The sequence below is a fragment of the Sceloporus occidentalis genome, unplaced genomic scaffold, assembly GCF_023333645.1.
Source record: "Sceloporus occidentalis isolate IW3139 unplaced genomic scaffold, rSceOcc1.0.p SCAF_8, whole genome shotgun sequence".
NCBI lineage: Eukaryota > Metazoa > Chordata > Lepidosauria > Squamata > Phrynosomatidae > Sceloporus > Sceloporus occidentalis.
Genome location: NW_028316988.1, coordinates 39,105,180 through 39,120,548, shown reverse-complemented (window position 1 = coordinate 39,120,548; position 15,369 = coordinate 39,105,180). Strand labels below are relative to the sequence as shown.

Sequence of the window (15,369 nt, the reverse complement as noted above, 5' to 3'; positions counted from 1 at the left end):
TTGGACCCTATCTCCAAGGTATCTTATTATGTATGTGAAAATATTCCAAAATCCAAAACGCTTATGGTCCCAAGCATTTCGGATGTAGGACTCAGCTTGTATTGCTGCTGTTCCAAAGTATTTATTCAGCTTTCTCTCCCACCAGGAAGAATGTTTGTAATACTTCAATAATATTTGGAGACATGGGGCGGGGTGTGATCAGTACGCTGATGACACCCACATTTATTTCTCTAGGGCCTGTTACAGACTGCCAAAATAAAGCTGCTTCGGGTCTCTTTGGAGGTATGCTATTTAAATGATGCATGGGTCCTAAGAGTCCGGGGGTCACGCCAAAGCCACACTGCATTCCTAAGCACTGGAGCACAGCTTCTGGATTCTTAGGATGCAGGCAGCATTTAAACAGCATACCTCCAAAGAGACCCAAAGCAGCTTTATTTTGGCAGTCTGTAACAGGCCTATGTCTCGGACTGTTTCAGTGACCAAGGAGGGCATCTCCCCCCTGAATGACTGCCTGAAGTTGGTAATGGATTGGATGAGGGAAAATAGACTTAAGCTGAATCCAAATAAAACGGAGGTACTCATGATAGGTAACCCCAATCCGGGTATGGAGATAAGTTCGCCAGTTCTAGATGGGGTTACACTTCCTCTGAAAAACTGTGTCCGCAGCTTTGGGGTGCTCCTGGATTCGTCGCTTCAGCTGTCTTCTCAGATTAATGCGACAGCCAGGAGCGCCCATTATCAGCTTCGGCTGATACACCAGTTGAGCCCCTACCTGGAGCAGCGGGACCTAGAAACGGTTGTACATGCTCTAGTAACCTCTTGTCTTGATTTCTGCAATGCGCTCTACATGGGGCAACCTTTGTGCCACGTCCGGAAGCTCCAACTGATACAAATCATGACAGCCAGACTGGTCGCTGGAAAATCCAAGTTCGACCATATTACACCTATTTTAAAATCACTACACTGGCTGCCTATTAGCTTCCGGGCACAGTACAAGGTGTTGGTGATCACCTATAAAGCCCTACATGGCCTGGGTCCAGCCTACTTGAAGGAATGCCTCCTCCCATACAATCCTTCCCTTACACTCCGATCCTCCAGGAAAAACCTCTTACAATCTAGAAAGACCAGACTGGCGGTGAAATTCCCGGAGGTCCTTCTCTGTCACCGCTCCAAAAACCTGGAATGACCTGCAGGAAGAGATCGCCAATTATCCTCACTCGAGGCTTTTAAAAAGGCGACAAAAACCTTTCTCTTCCGGCAGGCCTTCCCTGATTGATAATGTCCAGAACCATTGGGGATTATGGGTAGTGCAACACATCTGGAAGACACCAGGACTGGAAAAGTTGATCTAATCCTTTTATTCAAAAACTGTCTGATCCAGGAACTGTTGCTGCTTCACAGCCTTTGCGAATGAGCTTTGTGTGACACTGTGTCTTGCCTGTTGTTTGATCTGAGCCAAGTCCTTTCTTTGCCATTGAAGATATCAGCAGGTGAACTTTATTTTTTTGTAGTGTGCAGATAAAAGTACAGATAGCATTTCCAGATTCAGCTCCTGTTAAAGATACACAGGAGCAGAGACTCTAGACACATGTGTACACCAGCTGTATGCTGAGCTGGTGCAATAGGCAATGAGGATTGCCTCCCACTACTGTTGTTGTTGTGTGCCTTCAAGTTGTTTCTGACTTATGACAACCCCATGGCAACCCTGTCATGGGGTTTTCTTGGCCAATTTGTCCAGAGGATGTTTGCCATTGCCTTGCTCTGAGGCTGAGAGTTTATGACTTGCCCACAGTCACTCAGTGGGGTTCATGGCCAAGCTGGGAATCGAACCCTGGTCTCCAGAGTCATAGTCCAGTGCTCAAACCACAACACCACACCTGCTACTGCAAGTGGCTAAACAAACCAGAAATGATTTGTTTCACATGTCATCCAGACTGATGGGAGTTTTGGGCTGATGCTCTCCTTAAAAAGCCAGAGTGGGAAACCCTTGATTTATCAGACCTGGTTTATTTGGTAGCAACAGACTGTTTGGAAGATGTACTCAAGTTAGGAGATGCACTCAAGCTTGTGTATCAGAGAATCTTTGTGGGTACTGGGGCTGATCTAGTAATGTGACCTGCATCATTTTAAACTGCCGTCTGCACCTCTGTTTCTGTAGAGTTGCTTACTCAGGTGATCAAAAAGTTGCCATTTTGGCTTTTTTATATGAATGAGTCTATAATTCTATGTATAACCAGGTTTTTATATCCCCCCATGGCTTCATCTTCATATCAGAAACAGCTCCATTGTTTGCATTTTTACTAGCACATCACTCCTAAAAGCACTGGGAAGGGGGGGATGGTAACCCTTGGTGACCAGAATTCAAAGGAGGTCCAGAGTTGTTGTACTTTGGAATAGCTGTGTGAAAGTGTAAGGCAGCCTTGTTGTATCATGTCATCTATTTACTTACTATTTTAAAAGGTTTCCTCCACTTATCCAAAAGAACTCAAAGCTCTTTATGGTCAACACTTAAAACAACACTCTTAATATTCTTAATATCAGGGATGGGTAGAGTGTGGCCTTCCAGATGTTGCACTACATCTCCCAGCATTGCTAATCACTAACTGTGCTGGAGACCCAGTGTGGCATAATGGTTTGAGTGTTGGACTACAACCCAGGGTTTGATTACCAGCTTGGCCATGGAAACCCGCTGGGTGACCTTGGGCAAGGCACATGCTCTCAGCCTCAAGGGAAGCCAGTGACAAACCACCTCTGAACAAATCTTGCCAAGAAAGCCCCATGATAGGGTCACTATAAGTCAGAAATGGGGTGAAGGCACACAACAACAGCAAAACTGTTGTTTAGGGCAGAAGGAAGTTGCAGTCCAGCAACATCTGGAACATGGGACTTTACCCTCCTTTGCTTAGTAATAATAATATGCTCTTGCCATAGAAGAGGACAATTCTCTGCTCCTCATTGCTTACAGTCTAAAATTCAACACAAGAGAGACAATGTAGGGAGAGGGTTGAAATCTAAGCAGGAGAGGGAGGAAAGAATACCGTATATACTCGACTATACGTTGATCTCATGTATAAGTCGAGGGCAGATTTTGGGACCCAAGTCATGGATTTTGATATGACCCATGGATAAGTCAGGGGTAAAACATATGGCCATGTAACAAAGGATTTAAAGGATGAAACAAAGGAAAATGATGCCAAAGAACTTACAAAATTCCAGTTGAAAAAACTGTTTATGCTCATACTAAAGGCTTGATGGATGAGAGAATAGAAGGGGGTCAGTGCTTCCAAGACAGATTGCATTCTTGGCTTTCATTTGGGGATGGTTCCTTTCTTTTATAACAGTACAGTACTTATATTATATTATATTATAACTTTATTACGGCCATTTGGCCAGCACAGTACAGTACTTATAATGACCCATGGATAAGTCGACTTAGGTTTTTTGGGTCAATTTTTTGACTAAAATTTCTAGACTTATACATGAGTATATACAGTAAGTATTTATTTTAGGATGTTTACTAAAAGGGTTTGATTGCAGTATGGTTTAAAAACAGTGGTGAGGTGGGGAACTTAAAGCCCTGAGGCCAAACCAGCCTCTCATTTTGTGACTACCCAGCTTTTATAATGCTTCTCATAGTTGGTGGTTGTAAGAAATTATGATGGTAGTTTTGGTTCTGCTCCTTTTTCCTTTGGCCCCAACCACTCCTGGAAAGTGGCCCCCAAGGACTTCTTTGCTATCTCCATCCTTGGACAAATACAACCAACAACAACAAGCAACTTTATATCCCACCCTGTTCCCAACACTGCAGAGCTAGGCAGCTTACAAATTAAAATGCAAAACAGTTTAAAAGCATCAACATTAAAACTGGATTTACTCCGACAGTTAAACACAGTTTAAAATACAGTGTTAAAAATGATACAAAGTTGTTTAAAGGTCAGAAGTGAAAGAAGGCTTGCCACCCAGCAGTCTTGCCTTCAGCTCCCAGCCAAGTGTCTATGAAAGCTTATAACAGGTCAAGAATGGTTGACCTTCCCAAGGACCTAAAATTCAGAGCAGTATTGACATTGAATATGGTAGCAGACATACTTTAAATTCCCTGACACACTCAACCCCCATGAATCTGACAGGTTCAGATTGTTCTTGTTTTCAGAAAGGCAACTCAGCTGGCGGCCATCAGTGAATCTCAATAAACAAATTATGCATTTATGTGAAAAAATGTGGGGGTTTTGTCAGTCTTCTTGGCTGCCTGCCTATTGCCAATTGGCTTTGTTGTGCGGACCAGTTTGGCTAGCTCTTGCAGCAGATTGTCATGCAAAGGAAAGGGAGAATTTGGAAGCTTCTTCAGCAGAAATCCTCTTTTCTGTACAGTTCTGTAGGAAGGGCCATAACTCAGTCATGAAGAACATGTTTATATGCTGTATGTCCAAGATTTAATCCATGGCATGGCCAAATAGGGCTTAGAGGACCCCTTCTGAAACCTTAGCAAGCTGTTTCCTATAATCTTGTAGACAATTCAAAGCTAAATGGATTCTTGGCTTCTGTATTAAAAAAGCTTCTTGTGTTAAAGGTACAGGTTTTGTGACATTCTGACTGTCCACTAACCAAGCTGCTCACTAACCAAAGTTCTCTGAGAAGGGGACCATCTGTTTAACATATAAAATACTTTTCAAAGCAACAATAATACAACAAAGCAGTGAGTGAAGAAGTAGAACGTAAAAACCCGTATAAAACCTGGAAAACCCACCTCCTTGCTCCAAATCCCACCACTGAAAAGGCCCTCTGTTTTGTAACTTACCAGTTCAACCTTTATCATGCAAGTTTGGTTAGCAAACCCCAAATACTATTCTATAACCCCAGTTGCGCTCTTGGAATGGGGCTTTGCATAAGGGTGTAAAAGATTGCTTGCTTTCTTGTTCTTCTCTGTCCTGTGCTTCTTTCAGAAATTTAAAGCAGCCAGCAGGTTTTAAAAACAACAACCCACCATCAGAAATAGTACTAAAACAATTCAAATAGTATATCCCTTTTTAAAAAAAGTCATATGTGATGAACACAATCTCCATCTGTTATGAAAAAGGCATACAAGTGGCTTGCCAGATAAGCCAGCCTAGAAAAGGACCTTTCTCTTCCTGTTAGCTATCTGCTCAACAAAGGTGGAAGCACCCAGAGAAGTGGCATGGCAATGGGCCTTTACTTTTGGGGAGGTACAGGTAGAAATAGCCAACCCTTTTATTAGGAAATAACACTTCCTTTCAACTTTTTTCAGGATGATAGGAGGAGGTGAGCCAAAGTGATGTTGTGGTTTGAGCGGACTATGATGCTGGAGACAATCCTGTAAGTCACACACACTCAGCCTCAGAAAACCCCATAATAAGTTTTCTTTGGGGTTGCTATAAAGTTGGAAATGACTTGAAGACACTCAGCAACGACAACATAAACTATAAATCTCCAGAATCTCATAGGCTGGAAATGTGGGAGTTAAAATGGAAACAGTGCTATATCTGCATAGTTTAAAAGGGCCCTGGGAATGTGAATCATGCAGCCCTCCTGCCCTCACAGAGGTTACTAAACAGCATCTCCTGGCATTTCTCACCATTGGCTATGCTGGGAGCTGTAGTCCTGTAACCTCTACTGGGCTGCATGATTCCCATCCCTGGACTAGAGCAAACTTTATTTGTCTGCTGCTTTGTGCAGGTTCCTGAGGCAGATTGTAGTTAAATGAGGCCGAGGCAGTTTGCTTTACAGGAGATGCTGCTCTTACTGATGCAATCCCCAGAAGGGGGTTAAATTGGGCCACATGATTTTATTTATCTTGCTCCTGTAAGCTGCTAGTCTTCCCAGAGCTTAGGAAAATAACCTTTTTGAACTGTAGCTCCCAGAATCCCCAGGGTAAGTGGAGGACTTTTGTAGTCCAAAATGTAATTTTCTAAGTTCTGATTCTTCCAAGTCCTATATAACATTATCTCACTGTCCCCATGAAGATTAGGGTACTTTTAGAAATCAGTTCTTCCTGGCGTTACTAACCCACCTGCTCTCAAAACACTTGTCATTGTTGTGTGCTTTCAAGTTGTTTCCAACTTATTGCGACCCTAAGGTGAGCCTATCGTAGGGTTTTCTTGGCAAGGTTGTTCAGAGGGAGTTGTCATTGCCATCCTCTGAGGCTGAGAGAGTGTGACTTACCCAAGGTCACCCAGTGGGTTTACATGACTAAGCCAGGATTCAAACCCCTGTTTTCCAGAGTCATAGTCCAATGCACAAATCACTACACTATCCATTATTTGCAGTGCTGGGTTGAGATATTTTGGAGCATGCCTGGGGCATGCTCCAAAAGACACTCCCCAGACAACCAGGTTAAGGTGCATAATACCTAAAGCCAGCCAGGTTAGTTGAATAAAGAAAGCAGGAAATCCCATAAACCCTCTTGTTATCCATGGCAGTAAAATATATATATTCTCTCCATTAAAATTAGGCAGGTTTTACGCATTGGGTGTTTGTGCCATCAACTGAAGAGCTGTCTGTTTATCCTGTCACCTTTTAATATCCATTTTCCTAATTGTTAATTCAATCACTTCCTCCTTGCTCTTGAGTGAATCATTTGGTGGATTTTACTGGTTTTATTGTTTTATCATTTTATGCTTTTAGCTGCATCAGTTTTAACTGTGAGCCACTTTGGGATTTTTAAAAAATGAAAACTGGTATGTAAATATTTGGAAGCAAATACATTTACTCCCATTTAGGATGTGTGGTTGCCTTACTCTGCCGAACGGTAGAAGCAGCCATCATTATATTAAACATTAAATGTTAAAAGGGAGGGTGAGGGACAAAAAAACTGCCCTCTCTTCCAAGTGACAAATTCTACCTTACCTGGAAGAAATTTGTACCCACTGCAGGCTTTGCTAGGCAGAGGATATTTGCAAGCCTGAGAGTGAAGTGGGTCATTCAGAACCACCCACAGAGTATGAATCACAATTAATTAATTTATTATCCCAGGTAATATAACCATCACAGAGAAGTTTGGCTTTGGCTTGTTAAATTCGATTTGTCTTATACACGTGGACACTCAGTTGATTCCTTTTTTCACTTTTGTAGAATACATCACTATAATCTTTTTCCTCCTGGCTTATAAAATATTAATGAACTTGCCTGTTGGTCTGGGGCCAGGAACTCCGAGTTTGCAATTTGTTTCACACTGAGCCATGCCAAAGGGAACATAGCAAAATAATGCCACTGTAAGTAGCCAGCTTTGAGTCACAGGGACTTTTTTTGGTATGACTAATAACTGCAGATTTACAAACAATCTCTTTAGCCAGTGAAAGTCAAGGAACATAATATTTCCAGGGAAATGTTTTTGTTCATAACACATGCCCTCTAAAGGGTAAGATATTCATTACTGGGCCTTTTAAAAGCATATCTTTCATTTCCACCACCATTTTTTTCCTTTGAAAGCATTGCGATGTGAGAAAGCATTTAAACCTCTGGCCTTGCAGATTTTGTTGGGATTCAGCCGTCAGGCCTAACTAGTATAGTCAGTAGAGCGGTATTACGGGATTGATTTATTATCCCAGTATTATGTATTGGGCAATATCTGGAGAGCCACAGGTTCTCCATACCTGACTTGGTCCAAAATTTGCAAAGCAACTCTTGTGTGCAGTTTGTTTCCACTTGGATACCGTCATTGAGCACCTGCTGATGTTCTGAGATGTTTCTGCTTTGGTTTGGTGAGAGGCCATTTTACACTGACTAAACCATGCCAGTAGGAATGTCACAAAATAATTTAGTTGAAAGTAGCTAGCTTTTTGTCTCAGAAGGATTTTGTTTATGACTAATATTTCACATTTACAGGCCTGTATGTTTTGAAATGCAGGTGCTCATCAAGATGGTTCCCATAACCAGGATCTAGAGAAGAGCCCAAAAACGCAGACACCTGTGTTGATCTGTATTTGTTGTAGCGTTTTTCATCTCTGTTAGGAGTAGATCTTTTGTGAATTGTTCTTAATCACTCATTCAGAACCAAAGTGTTCTCAAATGTAGTGCATTAAAATTGCAGGTAGCTCACAAAAATATAATATTGGTCTGCAAAATTCATCCGAAGATTGGAAGGATTGTTAACTGAGATCAAAAGGAATAGGAAGGTGTGAGGCCGGGGTGACAGATGATATTGTGGTCCCTTCTCATAGAAAAGTGCTAGGGGTTTTTACCCTGTGAACCTTAGGTCCACTGTATAATACTTCTTAGAGTTCTCATTCAAAGATGAGGAACTTGGAGGCACTCAAGATGTTTATGGTCTTCGGTCTATCTGGCCATTGCAGTCTATAATGTTCTATGAAGGAGTGAGTATAATTTTTATCATTCATCCTCAGGGCAAATGATGTGATGTTTTCCCTTAAAAAAATAAAAAATTGGTTTCTCTTCTTTTTATCCATCCAGGCTCAAGATAAGCCACTCCACCACATTTTATAGCCTTGTTTCCCGAGGCTGCCTTTTAAACCTGATAAAACGTTCTCACCCTTGATTCATGCCCACTGAGCACGTTTAAGTGCCTTGAGAATCTTTGCAGAGTTGTCATCTGTTACAAAAAGATGCACTTGCGAGGCCTCCAATCCTCGGGTGTTGGGTAGGGTCCCTATGCTCTAAGATCAGGACAGGGAGAAATAGAGCGACAGAGGAAAGGTATTCAGCTAAAGTTGTCTGTGCAGAGACGAAGCCAGCTGCAAAATGTGCTCAGTGCGATGAATAATTCAGCAAGGAAGCATTCTTCCAGCGAATATAGATGTAATCCTTAATGTAGCGGTTATGGGCTCTTAGGGCAAAGGGAAAGATTAAATTACCAGTGCAGGAGATTTGATTGTGCCTTGGTTTAGGCAGCAGCGTAACTGTCTCAGTGTGAAATGGTATCCAGGGCTGGACTGGTTCCAAGCTTGCAGGGGGAGCAAAAGAAACTAGACAAACTATTTTTGGACCCCTTCCTTTGTTGGTATTCTCTTGGGCTTACATGTCAATGGCAGGAACCCACCTCCCTTTGAGCAACAAGCCAGGGTAACAGGCGTTATCAGAATAAAAAGAGGAGAGGAAAAGGGGACCAACTTTTTAAACCTAACCCATTTATCAAAGCTGCCTCCAATAGTCATCCTTGGGCAGATGCTGAGAGTCCTGTGTTGCCCAGCCTGGTGATACCTTGCCTGGATTTTTCACTCTTCTTTAAAAAGGGAGGAGGAAAAAACCCTCTGGCCCAGCATTTTATGTGCTGCTGGAGGGACTATTCTAGTTTCCTAAAATACCTGTTATTTCTCTGTCTAAATCACTTTTACCCCATCATTTTGCCAAAGAAATTCCCAGAACCACTAACAAGTAAATTTTAAAAAAGAAAAGAAAAACACAGCCCCGGCCATTGGGCGCTCAAAGTTTTTTAAATGTGATGCAAAAAATAAGGGATTGAAAGAGAGAGGAAAGGTAGCAAACTCAGGTGCCATTTTTAAATGTTCCATCCCACTCTGCCAAAGCATTGGGGAGATGGTAAACTATGGCAGCTGCTTGACCAAGGATGTTGGATCCTGATGCTGGCACTGATATGTTGCCTCACCCTACCAGGTGGTAGGGCTGGCATTGCTTTGCACATTTCAGTGGAAATTCAGAGTGGATATTTTAATTATAGTTGTAACAGGAATTCATGGTATGTAATTTGCATATGCATATGTTTGTGCATCACATACACACATATGCAATGTTACCTGTTCTAGTCCCTTCAAAGCAAGGTGATACAAAAGCCTCAGTGCTCCTGAATTATTTGTACAGTATTTGCCTGACCGTATATTGTGTGTATTGCTTTATCCTCTTTGCTTACTTTTGCTCACCAGCTCTAAACATACATAGCTCTTGCCTGGGACTTTTTTATTCAGAATGTGGCTTTTCCCAGCCCACGTAGAATGCAAAATCCATTCCTTGTACACACATGTTTCAGAGGGCACCTTTATTATTGTGGGCTCACGCTGTTTGTCCTTAATCTCACAGGCCTCCTGGTGGGGACGCTGGATGCTGTCCTGGACTCCACATCAAAAGTGGCCCCTTTCCGCATCCTGCACCAAACACCAGATTCCCAAGTCTACTGGACCATTGCCTGTGGTAAGTACAGATCATTCCAAACTGAGCAAGCTTTGGATGGAGGGCAAATCCATAAATGTGGGCACTTTGTAATTGTATCAGTCTGTATAGACAAGTCATCAGTGTAATTTAGGGTAGAAATGAGAATGTTACTTTTTTGGACTATAACTCCCATGTGACTGGGAGCCAAAAAATTATCTTGTTTCATCTCAGGTAGGAAAATGCCAAACGTGTAAACTATATTAGGATTTTCATCTGGCCTTTTTGAAGACAGCATAGCTCAGTGATGGAATTCATGCTTGGCTTACAGAAGGACCCTGACATTCTAAAATTAACTGTTTTGAAAACTTCCTACCTGCTTGTGACCCTAGAGTACCATTGGCAGTCAGAGTTCAGGCAGGGCTGAAATTGTGCAGCTTTCCAGATGTTGTACTGCAGATCCCAGCAGCCCTAGCTAGCATTGCCAATGGTGGGAGATGCTCAGCATTTCAATTCATCAACATCTGAAAAACTGTGCAGTTTTCACTCTAATATAAATTATATTGAACTAGGTAGGCTAGGCAGCTTCCTCTGTTTCCTTTGGTGCTCCTTCCACATGGCTTTCCTTAGTTCAATTTAAACTGAAGGTTAAGGTCTTTAAGACCACCACCAACCCAGTTTCTCCTCCTGGATAACCCATGCAATTCTGCTAGGTCTTCAGCTTGTCTTAAATTCAGTCATCCTCTTCTGTTTTCTGATGCCACAAGCAGATGGTTGCATAGTGGCTCCCTGGAAGCACAGAGAAAGGATGCAAATATTTGCATTTTTAGTGTTTATGTTCAAAGGCATGACCAGGATGCATGTTGGTCTTAGTGAGTCATTTACCAAAGGAGTTGCCACCCTAACATTTGATGAGAAATAATTTCGCAAAGCTTATTTTCTTGATGGGGGCTGGCTAGCTGTCAAAATGAATTCCGAAACACAATAAGATCCTTTGTTCTTTTTTTTTTTAAATCACATAGGAATATTTAAAACACGTGGTCCTCTCTATGTTTTTGCATTATGTACTACATCTACTCTCATTTCTTGTTATGGGCTGCACTGGCCAGGACTGGTGGGAGTTGCAGTCTTACAACATTTGGACAGCCAAACCATCCCTGTCTGTATGTGTGCCTGTCCCTTCAAGTCACCTATCAACTTATGGTGACTCTATGAATTTCATAGGGTTTTCTTAGGTATAGAATACTCAGAAGTGGTTTCACCCATTCCTTCCTCTGAAATATATTCACATTAAAGCATCTTGGGCTCTGGGATTCTTATGGTGGCTTGAGAGACTTATTTTTTTTCCATATTTGCCATTTTAATTTTTAATATGAGTGTGGCCCTGGACTGTGTTTTTTGCTTTTCCCCTGCCCATCCCCTTTTCCTTTATGTTGTGCCTATTTAAATGCTTTGTCTGAGAACAGGAGCCATCTTGTTTGTATTGGCATGTAAACTGTCCTAAGGACCTTTCTAGCTGTAGGATGGGATAGAATTGCAATAAACAAATATATGTATGCATGTGCCACAGCATTGGTCATTCATCTATCGCCATGCATTGTGTCCCCACTTTTGGGGATCTGTTTTTTTTACTTCTTTGCTAACTGGTGTGCTTTCAATTTAGATGAAACTTAATTCTTTTTTTCTTCTTCTTTTTTTCTGTTAGGATCCAGCCGAGAAGAAATAACAGCTCACTGGGAGTGGCTTGAGCACAATGTCATGAAAACTCTGTCTGTGTTTGATTCTAATGAGGACATCACTAGCTTTGTGCATGGGAAGATCAGAGTATGTAGAATCCGTTGTAAGCAACTTGAAAGCTTCTTCCTTTCCCCAGGCCCCCCCACCCCAGGTGCTGTGCTGGCATGGGGAGGCATTGCTCTGTGTATGCCACAAATGGAGTATAAAAAGCTTATTCAATAAGTAAATGCTTTGTGGGAGAAGCAGAGAATGTGTAGTACCTCTTTTAAGAGACAGAAACAACTGAGATGTGTGTCATTATCTGGAACAGAGATGGGCATCTGTGATATTCCAAAAGTTGTTGGATTGCAGCTTCCAAGAGTCTTCATCTGTTGGGTAAGGCTTCTGGGATCTGAAGTCCTAGCAACCTCTGGAGGGCCACCCCACACTAAAAACTAGGAAAGTGCACGTTTTTCTTCAGCCATGTTGTATTCAGATACGGATGTATGCAGATATATAGTTCACTCATGTATGTCTCTACTGAGAATGTAAATCCCAATATTTTCAACAGAACTTATCCCCAGGTAGCAACGTATAAGATTACACCATTAATTGGTGAAAGAATTGTTGGTCAGACACTGTTAGCCATATGTATGTCAACTCAGAAGTATTTCCTAATTTGGTCAGTGGGTCTTCATCCCAGTTAAGTGAGTCTGGGATTGCAGCCCAAGATGTATTTAGTTACGATAACTAGTCTTCTGGACTAAATATTCTGTACTTTCTGCAGGGGGTGACAGAAGTCCAGTTATGTGAGTTCTATACAATTGAATCCTTATGTTAGACCAAGTCGGAGTGAGGACTGCCTATTCAGCCGGCCTGCCCTCACCATGGCATCAGATATTGGGTTGTTTGGTATTTATCACCTTGTTTGCCTCCTTGTTCTAGGGTTTGATTGCTGAGGAAGGCAAAGGATCTTTAATAAAAGAGGAGGATCCAGAAAGATTTCGTGAGGCCCATATGAAATTCGAGAAGTGTTTTGGGCTAGCTGAACAGGAGAAGCTGGTGACGTACTATTCATGTAGCTATTGGAGAGGCCGGGTACCCTGCCAGGGGTGGCTGTACCTGAGCACCAACTTCCTTAGCTTTTACTCCTTTCTTCTGGGAGCTGAAAGTAAGTGGAGTCAAGTGATTCAGTTACATTCTTCACCATACGCAATTGTGTGTTCCAAAATGCAGTGTTCTATTTATGTCAAAAATAACGAATGACTTAATTTTGTTTTTTCACCCACCTTCATTTTACACAATCTATTTTTATTTTATGTATTAGTGCATTTACAAAAAACAAAACAAACCTGTCCTCCTCCTTCAGTGCACTCAAGGGAATTGTTTGTCATCATCTTACTTCTCTTTTTAAACTCTCAGCAACCTTTATATAGAGAAATCTTGTAGCACTGCTGAGACTAACTGAAAGAAAGAAGTTGGCAGCATGAGCTTTCATAGACTTAGGTCTACTTCCTCAGATGCATTACTCCTTTTTTCAGTAAGAAAGGCATAACTAAGTTGAGGTACACTTGTAATAAGGGACAGCATGTCTCTTTTTATAGTTAGGAAAGTGTGCTGGCCTTACTACTTGTATCTCAAGCCAGTGATGTGTACAATTCTGATAATTTTTAAAGAAGTAAAACTAATGTATCTTGTTACTTTGGATTAACAAAAAATGGAGTTTCTTCTGAAAATTGCATCTGATGGTAACTGACTACTTCAAAATGGCTTTTAACTGTACATTTAAAAGTAAATTCTACATCTGGTAAGATAAAGTGGGCTTGGTGAAGGGAAGAGAAAGCCAGCAAAGATGTTATTGGAAATTAACTTTAGGCTTGAGCTGAAATAGCCAGTCAACAAGGAAAAAAGCACAAATATATTTCCCCCGATTTTTATCTATCCTGCAGTAAAACTTGTAATATCCTGGGATGAAATCTCAAAGCTTGAAAAGACATCGAATGTCATCCTAACTGAGAGCATCCATGTCTGCTCCAGGGGGGAGGATCACTATTTTTCCATGTTTCTGCACATCAGTGAAACATTCCTTCTCATGGAGCAGCTGGCGCTGTATGCTGTTCGTAGACTTTTCGACAAGGAGACCTTTGAAGGTGACCCAGTCCTCCATGATCCCTTGCAGATCACCAAGAGGTAATGACTATTGTAAGATGAGAAATGGCTTTTTGATGTTGGGTGGACAGCAGGGATGAAGGGCTTTTGCTCTGTTTTAATCCTGAATTTGATCAGCTGTTTTGATACATATTATCTGTAGCTCAATGGGACAGCACACGCTTTGCATGTAAACCTCACAGGTTCAGTCTCTGGTATCACCATGTCAGGCCTGCCAGTTTGTAAAGATATGGGGTAGGGAACCTTTGGCCCACCAGAGGTTGTTGGATTTCTGCTCCCAGAAGCCTCAGCCAGTATCGCCAGTAGTAAAGGTTTATGGGAGTTCACAGTCCAAAACATCCCGGAAGGACAAAGATTCTTCAGCCTTGGCATAGACCACTGTTTTTTCAGATGTGGGGCCAGAATTTATGGACCAACTTCTTAATTAGTATGTTTTAACACACTCATGTATTTGATGGTGGTGGTGCTGTTGGTGGAAGCCCCTTAGTCCAGGCTGCAGCCCATACATGAGTGAGAGAGTACTTCAAGGTTCCAGATTTTCAGTTATACTGTGAATGAAATTTCCTTTATATTTATTACTTATATTATTCACTCAGCTTCAGAGGAAGGCAAATCATCATCCCACCTTCTTCCAGCAATGGAAATCAAGGCAAGAGATTCCACCACAACATTAGGAGGAACTTCCTGACAGTAAGGGCTGTTCAACAGTGGAACAAACTCCCTCGGAGTGTAGTGGAGTCTCCTTCCTTGTAGGTCTTTAAACAGAGGCTGGATGGCCATCTGACGGGGATGCTTTGATTGAGATTTCCTACATGGCAGGGGGTTGGACTGGATGGCCCTTGTGGTCTTTTCAGCTCTATGATTCTATGATTCTATAAGGCAGCTAATAACGAATCCAAAACAATGTTCATTAAGCCTTCAAATAGCTTGGACCCAAGCCACATACGGTTTTATAGGTCTTCACCAGCACTTACTTGCCAAGAAAAACCATTGCCTTAGGGCTGCCATAAGTTGGAAGCTACTTCAAGGCACACAAATGTTGTTGCTGTTGTTGTTGTTACTGTTATATCCTCATCATCCTATTACTATTATTATACGATACTATTATATTATCAAGGGCACAAATATTATTTTCTAGTTTACATTTGTATTTTTTGATCTGATATGTATTTATTGTTTATGCGACTGCTGCCACACTGCAAAGTTATTGCAGTTTGACACTGCTCTAACTGCCATGGCTCCATCCTATGGAATACTGGGATTTGTAGTTTGTGGCACCAGAGGTCTCTGATAGAAGGTTAAGTGTTTCAGAGAACTACAGATCCCAGAATTCTGTAGCATTGAGCCATGGCAATTAAAGCCGTGCTATATTGTGTTAATACTGCAGCCTAGATGCAGCCTGTGTTAAAC

General features: G+C 41.8%; 1 protein-coding gene across 1 annotated transcript in view; it reads left to right on the top strand.

Moving 5' to 3' along the window:
* Positions 1-15,369, top strand: part of LOC149308713 (TBC1 domain family member 8B-like) — a 36,695-nt gene that overhangs the window by 2,140 nt on the left and 19,186 nt on the right. Inside the window, exons 2-5 of the mRNA XM_089536350.1 lie at positions 10,006-10,116; positions 11,780-11,898; positions 12,736-12,961; positions 13,740-13,980. Of these exons, the coding sequence (XP_089392476.1) occupies positions 10,006-10,116; positions 11,780-11,898; positions 12,736-12,961; positions 13,740-13,980 (697 nt within the window). The remainder of the gene's footprint in view (positions 1-10,005; positions 10,117-11,779; positions 11,899-12,735; positions 12,962-13,739; positions 13,981-15,369) is intronic.